The sequence below is a fragment of the Sorex araneus genome, chromosome 9 (assembly GCF_027595985.1).
Source record: "Sorex araneus isolate mSorAra2 chromosome 9, mSorAra2.pri, whole genome shotgun sequence".
Taxonomy (NCBI): Eukaryota; Metazoa; Chordata; class Mammalia; order Eulipotyphla; family Soricidae; genus Sorex; species Sorex araneus.
The window spans coordinates 51331403-51357706 of record NC_073310.1 but is presented as its reverse complement, the minus strand read 5'-3'; the positions used below and the strand labels follow the sequence as shown (position 1 = coordinate 51357706).

Sequence of the window (26304 nt, the reverse complement as noted above, 5' to 3'; positions counted from 1 at the left end):
TCTCTTAACATAGAAAGACCTACTACAGTTCTGAAGAAAATAAAGGAAAAATGAAGCACACGGCATTTATTGGTCCTGAGACAGTCTGTGATCATCGCCTGTGTGGAGCAGAGCAGAGTGACTTAGGTCGGTTAATGGGCAGTTACAGACTCTGAATTCAGCCAGTGGAACTGGATCCTAGTCTGAGCTACTGAATGAAAGCATCCAAGTCTAAAAGCTGTAAGTCTACTTTGGGGTTCTTTTCTCTGAATTCTGTGTGGCTTCTCCTCCATCAGTGTCTTTATTGTTCACTAGGGGACATGTCTTGAAAGATGGTGGAGGAATGATTGACTCTCACCGGCAGAGATTATTTACAGTCTGACTGGACGGCTGCCTGGAGAGAATGATTATATAATCCACTACACATCTCAAGGCTATGCATGTGTGTACGAGTACATGTTAGTAGATACTTCAAGTACATCCATGAACACACTGAGCGTACTGGGGTTCACCCTGTTGCCCACTGCTGGCAAAATCCACGCTCTGTGCACACTGAACAAGCAGACAAATTCAAGGTTTCTAATATTGAACTGTATACTTTATTTATTCATAATCCACTAATTATTCATAATCCACATTATCTCTAATGTGGTCACTTTTCTCCTAGGATGACTCCAGATTTCTCCCATAGCATTTCTAAGGCCTCTGGCCCGTTCCTTCCTCTCCCCCTCGGCCCTCCCGCCATGGTCACTTTTCTTTTACTGAAGAGCCTTTGTCTTGGTCTCCCCTTTGTAATTGTTTGGCAGAAATTAGAAAAGTCAAGACAAAAGCAAAAAGTCCTTTGGCTCTATCTCCCTGTCAGCTTGTTGTCATATATTTTATATTTTACGAGAAATTTTATTTTAGATAGTTTATTCCCTGTCTCTACATATCAAATTCCTTCTTTTCTACCCCCCCAAATCTTTTCATTCAACTATGCTAAACTAAAATGTGCCTCTGTCAGGATTCAGATTGGATTTTTAACTCCTTGTGTATAGACCTATTTGAAAGGAGAACAGACTTAATATTTTGGTGCATGGAATTTTATATAAAAGCAGTAGATTTTTTTTAATGCAAATGATACTACTCCAAATAACACAGTCCATATTAACATACTCGATATGTTAAATATTGACTAAACTTGAATGATAAGTTAGACTTGTTATCTGGCATTTAAGTACAACACGTGCATGGGGCTGGAGAGATAGAACATGGATCAGGTGCTTGTCTTACATGCAGCTAACTCAGTCTGATCCCTGGAGCCCCATATAAACCCCAAACCTGCCAATAGTGATCCTTCAAGTTCAGAGTCATGAGCAAGCTCTTAGTACAGCCAGATGTGGCCCCCCTGCTGCTCAAAAAACTCATCAAAAGTTCCCTAATCAGGTTAATATCAATGGTATATAAAGCACTGGTTGAACTCTACAAGAAGAAAACATCCAACTCCATCAGAAAATGGGGCAAAGAAATGAACAGAAACTTTACCAAGGAAGAGATACGAATGGCCAAAAGGCACATGAAAAAGTGCTCTACATCACTAATCGTCAGAGAGATGCAGATCAAAACAACCACGAGATACCACCTCACACCACAGAGACTAGCACACATCCAAAAGAACAAAAGCAACCGCTGTTGGAGAGGATGTGGGGAGAAAGGGACCCTTCTACACTGCTGGTAGGAATGCCGGCTAGTTCAGCCCTTTTGGAAAACAATAAGGACAATTCTCAAAAAACTAGAGGTTGAGCTCCCATTTGACCCAGCAATACCACTGCTGGGAATATATCCCAGAAAAGCCAAAAAGTATAGTCGAAGTGACATCTGCACTTATATGTTCATCGCAGCACTGTTTACAATAGCCAGAATCTGGAAAAAACCCGAGTGCCCTAGAACAGATGACTGGTTGAAGAAACTCTGGTACATCTATACAATGGAATACTATGCAGCTGTTAGAAAAAAATGAGGTCATGACGTTTGCATATAAGTGGATCAACATGGAAAGTATCATGCTAAGTGAAATGAGTCAGAAAGAGAGAGACAGACATAGAAAGATTGCACTCATCTGTGGAATATAGAATAATAAACTATAAGACTAACGCCCAAGATTAGTAGAAATAAGTACCAGGAGGTTGTCTCCATGGCTTGGAGGCTGGTCTCTCATTCTGGGTAACTCAGGGAAGGGACCACCAAGTTAAATGTGGTCGGAGGTTATGTGGGGGAAGGGTGAGGCGGGCCGAATATAGACTAGAGACTGAACACAATGGCCACTCAACACCTTTATTGCAAACCACAACACCTAATCAGAGAGAGAGAACAAAAGGGAAGACCCTGCCATAGTGGCAGTGTGGGGTGGGGGGAGACGGGACTGGGGAGGGTGGGAGGGATGTTGCGTTTACTGGTGGTGGAGAATGGGCACTGGTGAAGGGATGGGTTATCGAACTTTGTATGGGGGAAACATGAGCACAAAAATGTATAAATCTGTAACTGTACCCTCATGTTGACTCTCTAATTAAAAATAAACTAATAAAAAAAAGTTCCCTAATCTATTAGTCTCACTTAACCACCCCAAAATTCTTGATAGTAACATCTCTGGTCCACAGATGGAGAAGTTAAATATCTTTCAATAGGTACAAAGTTAGTAAGTGATAGCAGCATTTGAATGCAAGTCTGTACAGCACTAACTTTTCCCCCCATTTCAACACACTGCATTTATTACAGTGCATTGCAATTCAGTACTTAATATATTAGTCAACTTCGAAGGCTGTTGAGTGGCACATCATTCATCTCTATGTTGGGAAAATGATCTTTCTTATTTTTAATGACTAACCCTTTTCATTTCAAGAGAATAAGAAAGTTTCCCCCCTTTTTTTGAACAGGAACCTTTAGTATCATTACTAGATAGAAAGGCAATGAAATTTCCACAAAGACTCCCTTCTTAATGTCCTGGTTCTTAAAAGTCAGGCTCTCCATCAATGGCCTTCTTTTCATCTCTGGGCGAACAAATCAGGCTTAGGCCCAAATGCAACTGGTTTTGGGGCCACACCTGGTGGTGCTCATTCCTGGTGGGGCTCAGGGAATAGGAGGGACCTGTGGGAATCTAACACAAGTGCCCTACTTGCTGCAATACTGCTCTGGCCCCAAATGACACAAATTTAATGTCACTTTTAACTACTAATTTAAAACGCTTTTTTTGTGGAGGGTCAGGGGGAGGAGAAGGCTCTCAAGAGGCGCACCAGAGGCCAAGCTTGGTCCACTGGGCTGCAATGTCAACACGGGGGCATGATGATGAGAAACAGCTCAGATCCTGTGGTGCTGGACATGCCAGGGTGTGCTGGGGCCACCCATGGCTGCACCCAGAGATGCTTCAGGGGCCATGTGGTCCCAGGAAGCAAACCAGGTTGGGCGCATGCGTAGCAAGCACCCATTGCATTAGCTATCAGTCCCCCTAGTAGATTTTTATGACGAGAAAGATGAGAAAAATACCATTATCAGGAACTTTTACAATTTTAGAAATACCGTACATTTCCTAGACAGTTTCAAACCCCCTCTACATGCTTCCCAAACTGAGGAACATTATGACCCGAGAAGTCTAAAAATGTTGAAGAAGTTTTGATTTCATTTGGTGGCAAGTCCTTTCCCTTCAGTCAAACTGATAAACTGTTAGAGCTGGGCTGTGGAATTGGATCTGGGGGAAGTTTTCTCTTTTTTTAGGGGTTTGCAGGGGGTGGGGGCGGGGTATCTTCCGGGAAAACAAGACAAACGGCAAGAGAACAAATGCTTGGCTTTGGTTCTTCCGTTCCCCACTGGAATGAGTCTGAGCAAAACTGTGATCCCGTTGGCCTCAGTCCCCTCTTGACCAAGATTAGACTCCAGGTCCATTTCTCATAGTCACGGCTGTCAGGCCTGAGGGGAGAGGACCCAACCCTCTCTTTTCAGACACGAAGATGCCATCTTTGTTATGCCAACACCACACCTGTGGGACAAGACAGATGCGTGAAGTGCTCTGCCCGTTTCCTGAATAACGGCAGTGGCAGTGAATTGTCCAAGCAGCCGATTTTTCGTCGCAGGAAAAGCAACAGGAAAAGCAGGACCAAATTTTAGCATGCGTGTGCCTTGATCCTAACATGCCTTTTCAATAGTCTGTGTGATGAAAAACGGTTCATCCTCAAAGAGCACGTGTGGCGTCTGCTGAAGTGGGGAGGTTTCCTTGAGGAAAAGCTCCGGGTGCAACTGAGCAGCGAGACCCAACCAGCTGCTTTTTTCACGGGATACATTTTTACTTGAAAGAACATCTGACAGACATATGTTGAAAGAACTGATTCAGACTCGGGTATTTGGCAAATCTTTTCTCAAAAATGAACAAATGGAGCTTGTCACTACAAGGAAAAACACCTGACATTATCTGTTGCCAATACAAAAAAATAGAAATCATTCTTTCAAATGGGAATTAGAATTTTGGAAAAGCTGACTCCATCAGTGGGCATTTAAAGCTTTCTGATACTTAATGATTTTTCAGATGTGAGTGGAGGGAAAATTAACATCATTAAAGACCACATATACATATATAAAAGACCTATATAACTACTCAAACTATTTTTCAAATGATCAATGCAATACTACATGGACAGTTAAGAGAACAGAAATGAACAGAAAATAAGACATTATTGATATTATCTCATATTTAATAGTACAACTAAACTCCAAGAAGTTACCAAATATGTTTTATGTGACATACATCACCTAGTATCTGAAAAGATTTTGAAAACATCCTTTCCCCTTTTGAGCTATTATAAAGACAGAGATTTGCATCATGTATGTCCATACAAAATAAGCAACATGTCACAACACACTAAAAAAGACCTGATTAGAAACGTTATCTCAGGGAATCTAGTTTTTAAAAGTATTTGTAAAAAAAATCACTTTTATCTCTCATTTTTAGTGTTGAAAAATACAGCCAATTCCATAAAAATATTTATATTAAGAAATACTGGGCTTGGGGCTGGAGCAATAGCACAGCGGGTAGGGCGTTTGCCTTGCACTCAGTCAACCCGGGTTTGATTCCCAGCATCCCATATGGTCCCCTGAGCACCGCCAGGAATAATTCCTGAGTACAGAGCAAGGAGTAGCCCCTGTGCATTGCTGGTTGTGACCCAAAAAGAAAAAAAAAAAGAAAGAAATACTGGGCTTGTATCTGTATTGCAAACCATAACGCCCAAAAGTAGAGAAAGAGTATGGGGGAAATTGTCTGCCAGGGAGGCAGGGGGAGGGTGGAAAAGAGGGGGTATATTGGGGAGACTGGTGGTGGGAAATGTGCACTGGTAGAGGGATGGGTGTTTGAACATTGTATGATTGTAACTAAAATATGAAAGCTTGTAACTGTATCTCACAGAGATTCAATAAAATTAAAAAAAATTTTCTAAAAAAGAAATAAAAAAGAAATACTGGGCTTGTTCTCTGGAGATGAATTCACAAATAAATATTTTTCTGTTTATAACCTTGCATATGTAAACACCACGAGATGTAACTAACATAAACATATGTTCATTAGAATCCTCAATAATTTTAAGAAAAGATGTTGTGAAACTAAAAAGTTTGAGAACTGCTCATCAAGGTGAAGTTTAATTCTCTGATTTTCTATCGTATATGTAACAGTAGAAATAAAATCTGGTGGGGCCTTGCTTTCTGTTGACAGGTGTTTGTTCCTTCATCAACATTTCTTTACGAGAATAAAAAGAGACAGACCCATGAATGAGAGGTTCAAGAATAGAATTGAAAATAAGGAGATTTGAAAATAAAGCACTCAGACATAATTTACCCTAATAAAATATCAATTATAATTAAAATGTCACTAGTCAGAAGCATTAGGATACAGAAAAATAAAATGCGTGACAAAATCTTATAAATATGCAATGTTTTAGAAATTTATTTTACTTAACTTGAATTTGTATTCATGGAACATCATAAATTACATTTAAAGACTCTGTATTTCACCCCCAACTTTACAAAATATTGTTACAAAATTATCTTGTAGTACACTATCTTGTAGTTTTTTTAAAAAGAAAATATTTTTTCAGAACCTTATTTTTACAGATGTATGCAAAATCATTCAGAAGTATTTTATCAAATAATATAATCATGTTGCTGTTTCTAGTATTAATTGGAGGTTGGGATTTCTGTTAATGTCTTTATGATTTTGGTGCTAATTAAAATCAAGAACAATGCGCTTTCTTTATTAAGAGCATTACTAGACTGAAATATTTCTATTCCTCCAAGTAGTAGGCTTTTACAAACAAAAGTGCTTTGCCTATATTTTCAGCTTGTATAACATCCTAAATACCTGTCAAACTTTTTTGCTTTTATCCCCACTCAACTCATCACACCAACCATCTGCATAAATAAAGATGTAAGCATCTGCTCTATGGCAAATGGTCTCAGGGGCAGATGTTTCTATCCGTGTGTTCATGTCACTGGGACTGGATACATTATTTGAACAGATGTACACAATCTGAAAGTGTTGTGTCCCACAGTGAAATGTCTCCAACTGCTTCCTATCAAAGTACATAAACGCTATTTGCACCTGCATTTATGTTAATGATATAAAGGCAGCGGGGTTTCTGACAAAGTGAGAAGTGATGCTATGAAATATATTTACATGGTTAATTGGAGTTTCTCAGACACTCTGCTGCCAAATGGCCATCCTAACATTGATGCATGCCCCAAAAGGTGACCTAATGAGTGGCCTTTCTAAGCAGTAGGAATATGACTATTTCAAACAACAACAACAACAAAAATAACAGAATTTAAGTTTACTAATGAGAATATCCCAAGTGCTAGGATTTTGTCCCCAAACAGGAAAATAACTTTTAATATAAGTCTATCTGCTGAGAGATTTTAGACCACCCAGGTTAGTTCCATTTTGTTCTACGAGGATATTTCTAGAAGTGTGTGTGTTTTCCATTTGTACTTCTGTCAACAGCCTAACATACTAATAACCAATCTTGGTATTTTGTAGAGGTTATTACATTGGAAGTTCCAATTTCCAACATTTAAGAAGTTAACCAAAACCAGCTTGAAAACGTCAATTTGTACTTGGTCTGCAACATAAAATGGTACCAAAAGTCCAAGAACAGCATTTACACCACTAGTTAAGATCAAAATGTTTCCATATGAATGTCACATATTTGGAAACATAATATTTTGGTAATACATAGGGAATGTGTTCCCCTCAATAAGGAGGTCACAAAGCCATGCTAACCACAAAATGCAAAGCATTGAATTACAGTGGTTCTCCTTGCTACTGTGCATTACATATAAAGGCTTGGGGAGTCAAATAATTTACACTAATAGTTGTATTTATAGCTTTTACTGAGCTACAAATTTACTGAGCTAAGAGCTTGCAGTCACTTCCAGATAATATAACTTCATTAACTTGAAAGTTTTAATATCAACTTTGTTCATCGTCATTGTATCTATGAAATGTTACCCAAATTTTATTCTGCAAGTTATCCTGAGATTCATATTGTTCTTTAAAATTTTAGGACTAGAGAGTTAGTACAGTGGGTAGGGCACATGCCTAGCACCTGGATGACCCAGGTTCAATCCTGACAGTACCCCATATGGTTCCCCAAGCCCCACCACTCAGGGAGTGATCCCAGGGTACAAATCCAGGAGTAAGCCCTGAGCACCACCAGAAGTGGTCCCCAAACCAAAGAATAAAACAAAACAAAAACAATGAAACAAAACAAAACTTTGCAAGTTTCATTCATGTACAGCCAATCTTAAGTGTTCACAGATTTTATATTTTTGAATTTGCCTGCTTACTAACATTAATTTGGGATGTACTTGCAAGACATGTTGACGCTTTGGTGGTAACCTGTGAAACACAGCAGGCAAAAAATCTGAAACTGCCTAATGTGTGTGGTCTCCGCAGCTACTGGTGCTTTGCTTCTTGCTTTAACTCCTGGTCTGTGTTTTTTGCATTTTTGTCCTTTGTATTTAAAGGACAAAGTCAGCCTAGTGCTAACTCAGTGTCTAGTGTTTTCAAATATAAGAAGACTGTGATGAAGCTAATGGAAATAATGAGTTAGGAAAATTTTATTCAAGCATGAATGACAGTATTGCCTAGGAGCTCCATGTAAAGGAACCAAATATATATGTGCATATATATGTACATATATAATATGTTATATTACATATGTTACATGGGGTTATAACTAGGTCCTATTTTGGCTACCATCTATTAATTACCTATTAATTATCTATTAATTACTATCTATTAATTAATCATAGAAATGTAACAACAGGCTCAGCAGGCTCACCTAATCTCATATTTCTTCTAGATGTCATGGTTTCGTATTTGCTAATTTAATATTTGTCATGCTTTTGTCAAGCACTAAGTCCTGTGAATTATAAGAATCAATGGTATCAGTTTCAAGGAGTACATTAGGGGAGCAACTATTATCCCCATTTAAAATATGTTGGGACTGGCCCATGGATTTGGTTAAGAGCACTGAACCTAAAAGAAGGGCAAAATAACCATATTTCAACTTTCTAGCTCTTCGCTTAGTGGTCACTCACTAAAGAAGGGTGATGAGGGAGGGGAGGGGTGACAGGAGAAGGACAAATAGAAAGGAATTTGAGAAACAGCTTTAATATGTTCACAAATAAGACTGTGGATTAGATAATAAGCCATTTTTAGGTCAATACTCATAAAAAGTCAACTCCCGCTTAGCCAGGCAGTCTACTTTTATGACCTGAAACTGAGCTAACCGAGAGTAGTGCTTAGTCTGGGTTTCATTTTTCCTTTTTCCTCTTTACTCCTTGCCTCTCCAAAGGCAATAAATACTTGCTAAATGAACACATGGGCCTTCGAATTCCAGCTTGGTGTTTCATTAAAAAGCAAAGATTAAAATATTTTCACAGCATCGAAGTCATATACTTAAAAAATTTTGAAAGTTTTAAACATTTTTCAACAGAACTTAATATGTCTTCGGGAATCCAGTAAATGCCAGGCTGTATACAGAAGTCTGCCAAAGATAGAAAATTCAGGAGTCTAAAGTAAGTAAGATGGTTTTCTTAGTTAAGAAAAAAAATACTAAGTGACTATCCCAAATGTTCCTTTTTGTTTGTTTTTTGGGCTGTACCCAGAGATGCTCAGGGGTTACTCCTAGCCCTGCACTCAGGAATGACTCCTGGAAGTGCTCAAGGGGCCATGCTGGGGATGGAATTCAGGTTGGCCGTGTGCAAGGCAAATGCTCTACCCATTGTACTATTATTGTCCGGGCCCCACATGTTCCTTACTTGAATTCTAAAATACTATACTAATACCAAAATGTTGGTCTATTAAAGATGGTATTCACATGTCTATAAGACCCAACAGTATATTTTTCAATCGTGTCATAATTATTTGTGTTTTGGGGGAGAAACTTCCCAGGAGTGTTGGGGGCCACCCAGGGTTATTATACTTCGGGCTTCCCCAGTGGTGCTCTGGAGGCCAATGTGCAGGGGACAGACTCTGGGCCTGGACATGTCAAACACGAGATTCAGTCCTTCAAAGCCATCTCCCTGGTCTCTGTAGCAGATGCTTTAAAAAAAAAAAAACACGTTTTCAGTATATTTTCTCAAATAAGAAAATATAGGTTTTGTTTGTTTAACAGATTAAGATCGGAAGTCACAAGATAGTAATGGCTCTGGCTTTCTCAGTCAAAGAATGGGCCTGCTTTGAAAATCAGAGGTTGCGCAGTGCATGTTTAGTTACCTGCAAGGATGCCAGAGAAGTCACTAAGATCCGTTGTGTTTTGGCCTCAGAGTGTCTGTCTGTTCGCTTCCCACCCCCATGACTTACCATTTTCTCTCAATAAAAAACAGAACTCGCAATCGAAAAACCGCCTTTACACAATACAAATGTTATGACAGAGTTGGGAAAAGTGGTCAAAGATTCCTGTCAGCTTGCAGCAGACGTGCCTAGGAAATGGCAAGAATGGTGAAGCTGAGAGAGACTTAAGACTTCTGAGAAACTCCAGTGAAAATAGACCCTTCTGGATTTAAATCAAGACTCCTCTGACCCGTGAACAGTGGCACTTGTTTTAACCAACTGTGTGGGGGACTTAAAATTCATCCTTCCTTCTCCAAGGTGCAAACTTCAGTCCCTAATTGGCATAACCACAGTGAACTTCCTTCTAGCACATAAAAAACATAAATTGTCCCTGTTAGAGAACCATTTGACAGTTGCTCACTTGTGTGCTTCCTTATCTGGCAAGTAAATAAATTCATTTGCATTTTCAGTCACTGTGGTAGTTTTGTCTTTCCTTCGGCAAATTTAAAGTAGAAGTGACCAAAATGTCGTTGGCCTTATTAAGCTGTTTTCAAGCACTTTTCAAAAACATCATTTATCACTTGCCATGATTTGGTCCATCTAAGACATTACATTACACTTCTTTAAGTTTATCATTTGAAAATATCAAACAAAAAAAGAATGTAATTAAAAAACCCATCTCTGAAGATTTGGGGAGAAATAATGTGCACAAATCCTAAATGCAGGAAAGGTAAAATTGTAATAAAGTAGGCCTAATGAACTGGAGATTCTACAAAGGAAAGATGATATTAAATTATAATTGGAAGATTTTAATTTGAAGCAAATTATCACTGGAGTATTATTATAATATTATTCTCTTTATAAAAAAATTAGAAAACATTTAAATAGAAGCCATAGAATGTTTACTTAGCTCTAGTTTCTATCATCAAATCAATATCCCCTGGCCCCTAAAATCCACTTGGTGGATTTCACACATGTGTATAAATGTCCAGAGCAAATGTCAATTCCCTCTGTTGTATTTTCTTATCATTCTGAAAATTGTTCTTCGAGCTTCATCGAGTTTCTCAAAGAACATCATATTCACATCTAGCATCAAATCTGACATGCTGCATTTTAGTTAATTATATAAGTGTCTGTTGTTCTAACAGGATTTTGTGTGTTTCATAAAAGCACAGTTCCTATAAGATTTATCTTTTAATTCCTCATAGTATTTGACATAGTTCCTTATATTAACCTTGGAGATCTTTCAATCTGTTTCGACTTTTGGACATTTTGTTAGGATATAGTATGTTATGCATATTTTCCTTGAACCCATAACTCTGCTGGTGCTGTTCTACCTAAAATTCATGCATAAATATGCATAATATGTGTGCTTACAAGTCTGAGATTCAATACACAGAGATATAAAATGGCTTATTAGATAAGAGAGTATATAATTTATAATCGGCATATGTCCAGCCCTTTTAATAAATGATTTTGCTCAATTATATAATCAGAATCATAAGTAATAAATCTGATATTTTTCTTCCTTAAGAAGTAGCAATATTCCAACAGATGACTGGTTAAAGAAACTTTGGTACATCTACGCAAGGGAATACTATGCAGCTGTTAGAAAAGATGAAGTCATGAAATTTGCATATAGGTGGATCAACATGGGAAGTATCATGTTAAGTGAAATGAGTCAGAAAGAGAGGGACAGACATAGCAAGATTGTACTCATTTGTGGAATATAAAGTAACAGAATGGGAGACTCACACTCAAGAATAGTGGAGATGGGGGGGGGGAAGAATAGTGGAGATAAGTACCATGAAGATTACTCCACAGCTTGGAAGCTGGCCTCACATGCTAGGTGAAGAAGTAGCTCTGATAGAGAAGGGATCACCAAGCAAAGGGTGGAGGCGGGTCCACTAGGGATGGGAGATACAGGCTAAAAATAGACTATAGACTGAACATGATGCTTACTTAATACCTCTGTAGCAAATCACAACACCCAAAAAGAGAGAGAGAGAGAAAAAGGGAATGCCTTGCCACAGAGGCGGAGTGGGGTAAAGGGGAAAGGGGGGGTGGTGGGAGGGATGCTGGGACCATTGGTGGTGGAAAATGGGCACTGGTGGAGGGATGGGTACTCGATCATTGTATGACTGAAACGTAAGCATGAAAACTTGTAAGTCTGTAACTTTGTCTCACAGTGATTCACTAATAAAAAAAAAGGAAGTAGTAATATTCCAGAACACACACATACACACACACAGCATATGTGCAGATAAAGCAAATAATTTAAAAGTTAGGCAATCCTTAGACTTTATTATATGACACAATTTTTTCCTGATTGTTGTGACTTTTTACACTACAAGCTATTTTATATCTAGTTTAAAAGTAGTTCTGAATATTCAAATATAAATAAGCCTAATATCTTTGATTAGTGGCCAAAAAGGGGGATGACCTAAAAAGAAATTTCAAATACTCTTAATACATTTACTGTGACATAAGGGACAAAGGTGAGCTTTGGATTTTGACCCACCTGGGTTTCCATCTTAGCTCAGTTACTTAGCTGGCTGGGGATCTCTTTGGTGGGAGAGATGTTGGTGGGGGCTGCTCAGGCAGCGTGGGGGACCCACCTGGTGATTCCTGGCAGTGGGCTCAGCAGTTCAATGAGAGTGTGGCACTGCTCAGGCCCTGTGGTGCTGGGGTGGATCGAGTGCAAGACAAGAACTTCAACACCCATACTATCCCTCCAGCCCCTGGTTGTGATCTCGGAAAAATGCCTCCTCTCCAGAGTATTTAAAACAAAGATGCAAAAAAAAAAAAACAACCCGAAAAAAAAATAAAACAAAGATGCGATCTGATCTGGAAAGAGAGTCTCGTACCATGGGAAAGGCTCTTGCCTTGCATATACCCCATCTGGGTTCAATCTATGGTACCACATGTGGTCCCCTGACCCTGCCCGGAATGATCCCTGAACTCAGTGCCAGAAGTATGCCCTGAGCATACCAGATGTGTTCCTCCTTCCTTCCCCTGTCCCCTGAAAGATAATATCTGACTGTGAGAATTAAATCAATGAAAGGACATAAAGCTATAGGTAGAATGATTAGCATACCAGAGCCACATGATTAATTGAAACATTGTAGTTGTTTTAACAGCACAAACAGGATTTAAGCAGCTTTGGTTTTACGGAAAAAAAAAAAACCATGATGGATTTACTGAAGCTGTTGAACCTATGAGGTTCAAATGGATTCTGTTTTGTGGTCATATCTATGGAGGAAACTAAACTTACACGAGAGCCTAGAATGGTCAACAGAAATGGACTGGGAATATGGCTCAAATGGTTGAACAGATACTTTGAACATGAAAAGCTCTGGGTTCAATTCTAGTACCTCCTGCGCCTTCACTGTAATAAAGCATAAAAGCAAATGAAACCTTGATGGGAAGCGAAGTAGGCAAGAGGTGTAGAAGTGTATTGCTTAGTTAGTCAGAGTCAGAGTTAGAAAAGAATGGCTTTCCTTTTTATGGCTTAACTATTAGGGAAACGGAAGCTAAGGGCAAATTTTCCACAGCTGGTCAGAAGAAGTTGTGAATGAGAAGCCAGTTTTTCCCTCCCCCTGACATTTAATCTAACACTCTTTAGAGTCACATCTCTCCTAGCTTGCTTAGATGACGGTGTGAGAAGAAAGAACACCAGGTTTCCAAGCCCTTCACCAGCTGCCACTGCACAACTCTTCTGCATCCGGACACCAGAACACTTAAAGGAATGCAATTTGTTCTCTTCAGTAGGGTGTGTTCTCCTTTCTCCCATTCCCATCTCCTCTCTTGCCCGAGAGTCCAAGGCCGTATCATGGATGGGTCTCAAGGATTCTAACTCTTTCCTTCGGTGTCTGAACAGGAACCAAGCCAAGGGATTGAGGCTGTGTTTACTTTCTATGGGTTTCCCTTGAGACATGCTTGGTCCACTACGGCCAATCTGCAGCCTGAGCTGGAGGCCCATGTTTTGTCACATTGCACCAGCCCCGAGGGAGAGAGAAAAACTCAAAAATAATAACTTACTACTAAGAAAAATAGCCACTATCATCTCATCTTCTTATATGTGTCTATTCTGCAAAAAGAAATATGCTGGGTAACTGACATGTATTAGAAATGAGAAAGGTGAGGTCAATATTAATTCAAAGGTGGAATTGAGTTTCAAACCTAAATTCTATTCTTAATGAGTTCTTTTTTGATAAGGAGACCAAAGAATATTTCCTCCAGTTGAAGGTTCTTGACAGTAAATTCCCTCCATTCACTAAAAGGCACATCCTTCACTAAGCCAATGTAATTAAAAACATTTACACACACACACACACACACACACCAAAACGTCCCTTCCATGTGCTAAACAACATGTTTAGAGCAGGTGAAAGACTTGACTTCTTTCCTAATGGGTAGAGGGTAGAGTTTAACCTTTTACAGGGAAACATTTTCTTCTCTTTCCTTTTTTAAACTTTGAAAAAACATTTATCTGTAAACTGTTCTTTGGAAGACTCTAGAAGTTTTTTCTTATTTATTTAAAGTCATGATTTTCTGGGCTGGGGGGATGGCTCAGAGAACTAGAGCGCAAGTCTGGGTTATGCACAGGACCAAGTTCAATCCTGGGTCCCACCAGCCCCCTCATGTCTGTCTGTGCTGGGCTTGAGCAGGCCCCCCGCCCCTGGGGTACAGCACGACATGATCTGGCTTGCACAGCTGAGTGGAGTCCTAACAGGAGTGGCCCCTAGATCCTACAAGTGCTGCCTGGTGACATCCTGCCCCCAAATCTGCCTTTAAAGTACAAAAAAGAGAAAGTTTTCCTTTATTTCTTTTAAAATAATTATTAGAGGAAACAGTTCAAAGAGACCAATAAGCAAATATCTTTTCTCTCCATGTGCATTTTATTTCATTTTATTTTTTAGCTCTTTGGGTTACACCCAGCAATGCACAGGGGTTACTCCTGGCTCTGCACTCAGGAATTATCCCTGGTGGTGCTCAGAGGACCATATGAGATGCTGGGAATCGAACTTGGGTCGACCACATGCAAAGCAAATGCTCTACCCACTGTGCTATTGCTCCAGCCCCTCCATGTACATTTTAAAAACATACATGTATGACTATAAATATGTGTGCATGTATACTATATATAACTAACTATATATACATATACTATACACTATATATAGATCTCTCTCTAAAAACATGTGGTTTGCTTTCCTAAAGTCAACACTCCCTATAATTCCATTTGACATCTATTAGTGCTAGCCAAGTGCCAGCCAACAGGCTAGGCTGTATGAGCTTTGTTTGAATGAGCTAGCCTTGATTTCAAAAAGAAGACATGGGAGTGGAGAGATAGCACAGGGGTGAAGGTGCTTGCCTTCCATGCGGTCAGCTGAGCCAGGAGTAGCCCCTAAGTACTGCTGGGTTTGGCCCAAAGTTCTCCGACCTCCTCCTCGCCCCTCAAAAGACCTCAAAGGTGACAGAAGTAGCTTTCATTTTCTAGGTTTCACGATATTAATCTGAATTAATAGTAATCTGATATTAATCCTTCTGGTCAAAGGATGGTAACATTAAATATATCAAGTGAAACAATTTATACAATACCATTTTCCTTACCTTGATCTCTTGGTGGTACTGACAAAGAATTCTGCATTGTGAAGTATATGACTTGAGGAGTCACCTCCCTAAAAATGATGAAGCAAGAACAATACTTACAAACTGAGATGCTACCATAATAAATACTTAAAAACCCAGATAGAAACTTTTAAAAAATATACTTATATCATTTATTATTTTGCTCTTTATTGAGATGTACTTAGTTAACACAACTATATTTGTTTTAGAGTACAATTTTAAACACTGAAGAAATAGACCACACTATCAATATACTGATGTCTTTAACAAATATTATATATATATATATTCAGGATTTTGTATTTTACCTAATATGTCTTTGTGGGCTGGGAAGGGAAGCAATAATACATGGAAAGGGATCTAAAGTGGTCTCATAGTGCCAGGGAAATAAGCATGAAGGCAAAGATAAGCTTCTCTAAAAATAACCCTGTCTGATAATTGTTTCATATAAATACATAATGAAAATGCTTAACAATGTATATAAAGGTAATTACAATATAATCATTTGATAAAACTTAATACTGTCATTAAAATGTAATTATAAGGATGATGTAGAAACAAGGAATATGTTGATACAGAACATACTAAAAAAACATATACTAGGATTACAACCCCCTAATAGGATTGCAATCCTATAAAACAGAAACACATAGAAAAGTTCATGGCAAGAAAAATGAGAAAGTACAGAGACACGGCACAGTGACCGGGTGTATGGACGCATAGGAAATGATCATATATCTAGTTAGTAACTGTCACCATACATGTTGCCATTATTTTCTTGTGATGAAAACTTCAACAATCTATTCTTAGCAACTTTCAAATACGTCATATGGTATTATTAATTATAGTTGTGCTTTGCACATCCCCAGAACTTACTTTGTATGTGGGAGATTATATCTTTTGACCCACTCTACCCATTTTACAAGACCAGCTACCCTCTTGTTTCTGCCTCTGGCATCAGCAGTCTGTTCTCTGTCTGGAAACCTGATTTATGTGAGATCATGCACTATTTCACTTTCTCTGGATTATTTCACTAAGCACAAGGCCTCTCAAGATTCCTCCACACACATGTGGCAGTATTTCATTCTTTTTCAAAATGGATAAGTAGTATTTGATTCTATATATATGACTCACTTCTGGGGGGCTAGAGTGATAGTACAGTGGCTAGGGAGTTGCCTTGCATGCAGCTGGCCTGCATGATCCCCAGTATCCCATATGGCTCCCCCAAGCCAGCCAGGAATGATCTCTGAGTACCAACGAGGTGGACCCTCCGCAAAAACAAGTCTATCTACATGCACATGTGCAACTATTTCCCTCTTAAAAAAACAAACAAACTATTTCCCTCTTAAAAAAAAGTTAAACCAATAACTATATTTTATATGGCTAACTGGAGTGATAGCACAGTGGGTAGGGCTTTTGCTTTGTATGTGGCCAACCCGGGTTCAATTACTCTGTCCCTCTCAGAGAGCCTGGCAAGCTATCGAAAGTATCTCACCCACAAGGCAGAGCCTGGCAAGCTCCCCGTGGCATATTCGATATGCCAAAAACAGTAACAAGTCTCACAATGGAGATGTTACTGGTGTCCGCTCGAGCAAATCAATGAGCAACGGGATGACAGTATATATATATACACACACACATATATATGTGTGTGTATGTGTATACATATATATATATACATATATGTGTCTGTGTATGTATATACACATACACATCTCACTTTGTCATGCTTTTCTTTACTGCATTTCCTGGATACTATGTTTCCCCTACAGTGGAAGGTTGTGGTACAGCCTATCATCAGCATCATCTTCTCAGTAACATGCTCCCTTGGTATCGCTGCATCAAGTTTCAGTGATTCTCCTAATACTTCCAACTCTTCCGTGAGTATTGCCATGTTGGTCTGTGATCAGTGTTCTCTGTGCTAAACAGATATTAAAGTCTGTTCCTACTAGCCAGAATGAAAAAATTCCCATGTTGAAGAACCCTGGTAAGAGTACAAAGACAGATCTGGACTTAGAAAGAGGAAATAAACTAGATCTAAATATAGTAGGATTTTGGTTTCATATAACAAATTGTAGAAGCAGACCTAAAAGGCTCGATCATACTGTTTCTGACCTGTCTAAATTGTGTATCAGAACATAGCTTAAGAACAGCTATAGACAATCATAAAAGTTTACATCAAACTGCAAAGCAAAATTCTTAACGCATTACATAAATTAAAAAATAATCAAACACACAAAGTAGCAGGAAAATCTGGGCTAAAATGTAAACAATTATAAAAGCTAGTCCTGAACTGACCCAGACCTTAGATTTTGCAAAGACAAACGAATGACTGTATTTTATATGCCTAAAAAATGAAGCACAGACATAAAAGATGTTTTTCTTTTCAAATTAATGTTTTTATATTCTTTACATTTTTTAATTGAAATCCTGTGGTTTACAATGGTTTCTCATGCACATAATTCCAACACCATACCCGTGAGAACAGAAAAAATATTTTTAAACCCTAGTAAAATTTCCAGAGACTAGAATAAGAATATATAAGATAAAATATGCAAGAATGGATTAATGGCATATGAAAAATGTTGGAAGAGAATGTTAGCAAATTTGAACTCATTGTACTAGAGACCATTAAAATGTGACTCAGGAAAAAAGAGAGTATTAAAATAATCTGATAATCAGTGAGTGATAAAACAATTTTAAGTAGTCTAATATTTTAGGAATTGGAGAGACAAAAGGACAGAAAAATTATTTTAAAAAATTAAGGCATAACTTTTTTCCAGATTTGAGTAAAGCCATAGAAAGATTAAAAAAGCTGCATTTGGAAACCAAATATGTCCTGAGAAAATAGAACTGTAGCACTGTAGCACTGTCATCCTGTTGTTCATCGATTTGCTCAAATGGGCACCAGTAACATCTCTATTGTGAGACTTGTTCAAAAATAAAGAGAAATAAAGACATTTTGTTCACACAAAGACTAGACCAATATATCACCAACACACCCAGAAATGTTAAACCAAGTCCTTCAGAAAGAAGAAACAAGATGCTAGATTAGGATTTGGCTTAAGGAAAAATACTAGGAATGGAAACAACATGGGAAGTATATCTTTTTTATTACAGTTTAAGTGACAGGGGTTACAGTAGTGTTCAAGTTTCTGACACCTATATACAAAGTTACTGCACCCCACTTCTCCACCAAAGTGCCCATGACTTCCCCTTCATCCATCCCATTGTCCATTCTGGTACAACTTCCTTCCCTTCCACCTCTGATCCCATTATTGTTAATTGCCAGTTATGGTTTTGGTAGGAAAAAAGTTGAGAAGAGAAATCATGTCTTTTACTACCTGTTATGTGGTATATTACCACCAGAAAGCATATTATAATCAGTTAAACAGGTAAAATCATGAAACTAATATGCTTAGCTAATAAGATAACCACAACTAAATGAAATACAAAAATATTCAGATTTTCAAGAAACAGTAAAGAACAGAGAATGGATGGCAAATATGTCTAAAAAGATGACATACTAATCATACTCAATGAGATAATACACTAACCATAACCTAATCATATCATTAGTCATATTCAAAGAAAATTAACTAATATCTGAGTTATAAGATATAGATGGATTAAAAATAGCAAGACCAAACTAAAATTTTCTTATAAGTTCAAATATAAAAATACAAATAGATTACAAAAATGAGGGAAAAAATACATGTCAGTAAAAAATACTGTCAAAAGAATATTTATAGTGTCAGAATACTAATATAAACATTCTACTCAAAAAGAATGCTTATGTTACTATCAGGTGAAATGTTTATATTAGTAGCAAAAATTTTAAAAGCAAAGAATGCTACCAGAGATATAATTATAAAATTATCTACTCACCAAGAGGATATAATAATCCTAAATGTTTATGTTCATAATATCTAAGCTTCCAAACCCATGAAGCAAGAACATATGGAACTGTAAAAAGAAAGAGACAATATTAGTAAATTATTTGTAAAAAATAAAAAGTAGATACAATAACTTAAAATATTAGAGATCTGAACACTAGATATCAACTATACTAACACTAAATGTCAACTACACCTAATTGACACTGGTAGAACATTCTACCCAACACAATTGAAAAATTAGGACATATTTTGAGCTGAATGAAATGCAAATATAATGTACTAAAATTTGTGTGAACCAATTAAAGCAAAAAATGGAGGAAATTTTAGAGCACTAAACATCTATATTAGAAGAGAAAGTAAGGCTCATATAAAAAAACCTGTTTCCATCTTAAAGCTAGAAAAAGCAAGTTAAATCCAAAGCAAGTATAAGAATTAGAATAAATAGTAAAATAGATAAAATTAAAGTGGATAAAAAGGAAAAAAAGCAGATTCATTGAGAATATAATTCTTAGTAATAGCAACTAATAAGCTTTTGGTCAAATTGGACAGCAGAAAGAAAAAATAAATGACCAATACCAGGAATGAACCAACTGACAACACTGTAGAAAATACAGTAGATAATATTGAAAAAATAATAAAATATTCTTTTACATACACACACACACACAGACAAGTGTTCCAGTTGACCTTTTATAAAGGTGCAGGAAAAAAAAAAGGTGCAGTGAACAAAAGAGAGTCATTTCAATAAATGGCATATATTCAATATGCTAACAACAACAAAGTGTGAGACAATCACCACACCTCACAGAATTCAAAAGGCATTACAAATCTAAATTTAAAACTGAAAAACTTCAGAAAGAAAACACTATGATGTCACACTATGATGTCAGTAGGCAAAGAGATCTCAATAGGCATCTGAAACATATATAATCCACACACTAACAAATTAAAGTAAAAAAAGAAACAAAAAGTCAAATTTGTTATTCAGAAGACAGTTAAGACAATGAAAAGACAAGTTATATAGTAAGAGAAAATTGAAAAGAATAAAAATTGTTTCCAGAATACAGAACTCTCTAAACCCATTAAGAAGTAAACAGTGTAATTTTTAAAGAAATGGGCAAAAAATTTGAAATATTTGACCAAAACAGATATATGACTTGCAAACCAAGGGCATGAAAGGATGTTCAATACTATTTGTTACTGAATAAATGTAAATTAATACCATAAAAAAGCATCACACAACCTACTAAAATGGCTGAAATTTCAAACAAGAAAAAAATATAGATAAACTGAAAGTTTTATACACTGGTGATGATAGACTAAAATGCCACTATTACTATAAAAAGGGTACCGTATAGTCCCCAGCACTGCTACCATGACCTCTCCAAATAACTAAATAAATAACTAAAACAAAAATTTATATTTCTAAGTAAATTATTAGTGTGTCTGTACAACGAATTATAATGTTTTCTTTCTCTCTGATTTTTTCTTCGTTTTTTTTTTTTTTTTGGTGGGGGGATGAACCTCCAGTAATCCTCAGCAGCTTACAGGAAGGTCACTTGTGACAATAGTTGTTTCCAGCAATGCTCAGGAGAACATGCGTGTTGAGTGCCCAATATAATGCTTTGTATTTAAGAATACATAAGCACAGAGATGAAAAATTGATGTTTTAGTTTAGTATAAAAGGGATTTGTTAAAGAGCAGTATGGTTGCTCTCCCCGATTCATGCATGAAAAAGTACCAAATATTAAAAATGCCTAAAAAGGATATATCTTTTTTTTATTTTTGGGTCATATCCGGCGATGCTCAGGAGTTACTCCTGGCTCTGTGCTCAGGAATTACCCCTGTCGGTGCTTGGGGGACCATATGGAATGCCAGGGGCTGAATGTGTGTCAGCTGAGTGCAAGGCAAACACCCTACCCGCTGTATTATCCATCCAGCCCTTATCTCTTTTTTTAAAAAACTTTTTTTTTTAACTGAATCACCGTGAGATACAGTTAAAAAGGCTAAAGTGGGAGTATACTGGGGATACCAGTGATGGGGAATGTGCACTGGTGAAGGAATGGGTGTTTGATCATTGTGTGATTGTAACCCAAACATGAAAGCTTGTAACTATCTCACGGTGATTCAATAATTTTTTTTATAAAGGCTATCTCTGGTTGATTCCTGCCCTCCCTCCCTCCCTCCCTCCCTCCCTCTTTCTTCCTTCCTCAACCCTATGGGGGTATAGGGGATCAATTCCAAATGGGCCACAATCAAGGCAAATAGCCAACATGTTGAACTATCTCTCTAATCTTTCTACCTTCTTTTTAATGCTTATGGACTAGTATTAAGTTTTTCCATTGAACAAATACCGTCTTTTCAGTAAGAAAAAAAGTATAATATTTTATTTCGATTGTTTTGAAAAGTTGTAATGTTCAATAAGAAGTGTCATGACAGTAATTTCAATTGTATCCACAATATCGTGGTTAATATTTAAGGTAAGATAATTCAGTTGAGCAGAGCCTATTGTTTTTCTACTACACAAAACACTGTTGTGTTTAATTCTATTATAATCATAAAAAAGTAAACTGTATAATAAGTACAACTAACGCTTATTAAGAAAAGTATCTCAATAGCCATAATATTGCATCTTCTGATTGGCTGGAAATAGTGTCATTCTTTAAATGTTCTAGAAAAAAAGGATGCCAGAAGACAAAGGGTAATTTTTAAATATAATACCAACTTGAGAGATGTTGTACAAAGGGCCGGTGCTTGCCTACATGTGGCCTACTTGAGTTTTATCCTTCCCTCCCCCGACCCAGCCCTGCCAGCAGTGATTCCTGTTGCAGAGCCAGGAGTAAGCCCTGAGCACCTTTGGGTGTGATCCCCAAACCAAAACAAAGGATTCGTGGTCGCTCTTCTTTTGAAGATTTGAAAGAATTCAGTGGTGAACCTACCCGGCCCTAAATTTTTGTTCTTAGGGTGATTCACTGTGTCACTGTCATCCCATTGCTCATCAATTTACTCAAGCGGGCACAAGTAATGTCTCCACTGTGAGACTTGTTATTGTTTTTAGCATATTGAATATGCCACGGGTAGCTTGCCAGGCTCTGCCTTGCGGTGAGATACTCTTGGCAGTTTGCCTGGCTCTCCAAGAGAAGCAGAAGAATCGAACCTGGGCCGGCAGTGTGTAAGACAAACGCCTTACCCGGTGTGCTATTGCTCCAGTCCCTTAGGGAGATTATTGTTTTTTAAATTACTATCTTGACTGTCTCAATAACAATAGGTCTTATTCAAATATTTCTATTTCCTTGTGATATCGTCTTGGAGGTTGTAAGACTCTCGAAATTTATCCATTTCTTCCAGAGTCCCCATATTAGTGACATAAAGTTGTTCATAGTAATCTTGTATGATCTTTTGTATTTCGGAGGTATTTGTTCTAATTTCCCCCCCTTCCATTTATAATCTTACTTAACAGTCATCTTTTTTTTTTCCTTTGTGAATTTGGCCAAGTATTTGTCAGTCTTGTTAATTCTCAGACAAAAAAAATAAGCTCATCATTTCACTAATCTTTTGTGTTGTGTTTTTTATTTCCATGTTAATTGACTTCTGCTTAGATCTCTAGTATTTCCATCCTGCTACTAACTTTGGAGCCTGTTTAGTGTTCTAGTTTCTAGTTTCTTGAGATTCGAGGTAAGGTTTATTCCCAGCTGGTGCTGGTTAGGGGTTACTCATGGCTTTGTACTCAGGAATTATTCCTGTGGTTCTCTGGGAATCATGGAATTCAGGGGATTGAACCTAGGTTGACAAGGCAAGTACACTACCTGCTGTACTATCTTTCCAGGCCCTATTTGTACCTGTTTTTGTTTCCTTAGCAGTATAAAGTACTGCTATGAGCAGCGCTCCTCATACCACTTTTGCTGTGTGCTGTAAGTTCAGGCAGTCGTGTTTTTATCTTCATTTGTATCCAGGGTTCTTTGTATTTCTTCTTTGAGTTCCTCTTTGGCCCAGTTGTGGTTAAGTAGTGTGCTGATGTTTGAATTTTTCTCAGTTTTATGTTTATGGTTAATTTTCACAATCAAAGCATTGTAATCAAAGCAGATTCTTTATAGGATTTCTATTTTCTTAATTTTATGTAAGTTTGCTTTAGAAGCACAGATGTGGTTTACCTTAGAGAATGACCCAGATGCACTAGCTTTTTGAAATGGAGAGTTCTGCAGCTGTCTATTAAGTCCAATTCTTCCATGTCCTCATTTACTGCCTTTACTTCTTTATTGATTTTCTGCCTGGTTGATTTATTCAATAGTGAGAGGGTGGTATTAAAATTTCCTAGTACTATTAATGTTACTGTCAATAATTTCCTCAGGTCTATTGGTTCTTGTACTACACATCTTGATGGTTCCTGGTTTTGTGTGTACATGCTGATGAGTGCTAAGTCTTCTTGATGAATATATCTTTTGATTATTATACAATGATCATCTCTGTCTTTTAGTATCTTTTTTAGTATAAAGTCTACTTGCCCTTATAGGTCTACTATTTGCATGTAGAGTTATTTTCCAGCCTCTTACTTGTTTATCTTGATGGTTCCAATGTGTCTCTTAGGTAGCAGAAGGTTAGGTTCAATTTTCTGATCTATCCAGTCACACTATGTCTTTTCATGGGTGGGTTCAAACCACTCACATTAAATGAAATAACTGAAATGAAAGCATTTTTCTCCTGTTCTGTGTGGAGTATGGTAAACAATGATGAAATTTCTCAAGATCTTTGCATGTATGAGTGCCTTAAGGCACAATTCTGTTAAGATACCATAATTGCTATAACATAACTTTACAGTACATAAATTATGATTAGTAGCAGTATTCATCATTTATTCAATTAACTACTTAATCACTGTATCACTGTCACTGTATCACTGTCATTCTGTTGCTTATCGATTTGCTCAAGCGGGCACTAGTAACGTCTCCATTGTGAGACTTGTTGTTATTGTTTTTGGCATTTTGAATATACTACGGGTAACCAGGTTCTGCAGTGCCAGCGGGATACTCTTGATAGCTTGCCAGGCTCTCTGAGAGGGACGGAGGAATCAAACCTGGGTTGGCCATGTGCAAGGCAAATACCCTACATACTGTGCTATCGCTCCATCACCAAATTGGTACCAAAGGATATATTGATTATATTTCTATAAATATGCTCTTCTATAAATCATAGAATATATTCAATTTCTATAAATATGCTCTTCTATAAATCATAGAATATATTCAATTGACTAGTATATTTAATATCTATACAATAACCTGTAGATAGGATATTGAAAGATAATCTATATAATAAATTTTTATCCACTTAGAAATTCTTAATGTTTATATTAACACTTGCATTAATACAATTTATTAAAATCTGATAACTTTCTTCCTTTTTTAAATGGCTCCATCCTCATAACAAATTCAATGAAAAGATCACTGCTCACTGTGATTCTTCCCCACACCTCAATGCAAAAACAAATCACCTCTTTAAAGTTAGGTATCTCTTTTGGTTTTGGGAGGGTCACACTAGCAGCATTCTTTATTCCCAGCTTGGTGCTCAGGGGACCATGCAGTGCTGAGGGCTAAACCTGGATCTCCTGCATGCAAAGAATGAGCTTTAGTCTTCAGGTAATTGAACTATCCCTTTAGCCCTTAAATTTAGATTTTTCTGAATGTCAGTTATCAGCAGAGTAAAATGTTTTACAGTGGCATCCTGGGAAACACTTCAAGACAACTTCTTTTCTATGTAGAGTTGGGCAAATGTAAGAAGTAGTGCCATTTCCCCTCATTTAAAAAAATTATTTATTTTTTAATTAGTGAGTCACCGTGAGGGTACAGTTACAGATTTATACATTTTCATGCTCATGTTTCCCTCATACAAAGTTCGAGAACCCATCCCTTCACCAGTGCCCATTCTCCACCACAAATAAACCCAGCATCCCTCCCACCCCCCCAATCCCATCTTCCCCCACCCCACCCTGCCACTGTGGCAGGGTATTCCCTTTTGTTCTCTCTCTCTAATTAGGTGTTGTGGTTTGCAATAGGGGGGTTGAGTGGCCACTGTGTTCAGTCTCTAGTCTACATTCAGCCCACATCACCCTTCACCTGCGTGGCCTCCAACCACATTTTACTTGGTGTTCCCTTCTCTATCTGAGCTGCCTTTTCCACAGAATGTGAAGCCTGCTTCCAAGCCATGGAGTCAACCTCCTAGTACTTATTTCTACTATTCTTGGGTTTTAGTCTCCTACTCTGTTATTCTATATCCCACAGATGAGTGCAATCTTTCTATGTCTGTCTCTCTCTTTCTGACTCATTTCACTTAGCATGATACTTTCCATGCTGATCCACTTATATGCAAAGTTCATGACCTCATTTTTTTCTAACGGCTGCATAGTATTCCATTGTATAGATGTACCAAAGTTTCTTCAACCAGTCATCTGTTCTAGGGCACTCGGGTTTTTTCCAGATTCTGGCTATTGTAAACAATGCTGCGATGAACCTAATAAGTGCAAATGTCATTTCGACTATACTTTTTTTTGCTTCTCTGGGATATATTCCCAGAAGTGGTATTGCTGGGTCAAATGGGAGCTCAATTTCTAATTTTTTGAGAATCGTTCATATTGTTTTCCAAAAGGGCTGAACCAGTCAGCATTCCCATCAGCAGTGTAGAAGGGTCCCTTTCTCCCCACATCCTCTCCAACAGTGGTTGCTTTTGTTCTTTTGGATGTGTGCTAGTCTCTGTGGTGTGAGGTGGTATCTCATGGTTGTTTTGATCTGCATCTCCCTGATGATTAGTGACGTAGAGCACTTTTTCATGTGTCTTTTGGCCATTCGTATCTCTTCCTTGGGAAAGTTTCTGTTCATTTCTTTGCCCCATTTTCTGATGGGGTTGGATGTTTTCTTCTTGTAGAGTTCAACCAGTGCTTTATATACCCTT

The 26304-nt window shown here is 37.7% G+C and overlaps 1 protein-coding gene across 5 annotated transcripts in view; it reads right to left on the bottom strand.

Moving 5' to 3' along the window:
• The window catches only part of ZNF438 (zinc finger protein 438), a 179471-nt gene that overhangs the window by 21506 nt on the left and 131661 nt on the right, over positions 1–26304 (bottom strand). For 4 of the 5 annotated variants that reach the window (XM_055147461.1, XM_055147465.1, XM_055147463.1 and 1 more), the window contains 2 exons: positions 19352–19429; positions 15446–15513 (listed from right to left, as the gene is read on the bottom strand). In XM_055147461.1, the coding sequence (XP_055003436.1) occupies positions 15446–15482 (37 nt within the window). In that variant the 5' untranslated portion in view covers positions 15483–15513; positions 19352–19429. The remainder of the gene's footprint in view (positions 1–15445; positions 15514–19351; positions 19430–26304) is intronic. The other variant, XM_055147464.1, reaches the window with a different exon arrangement.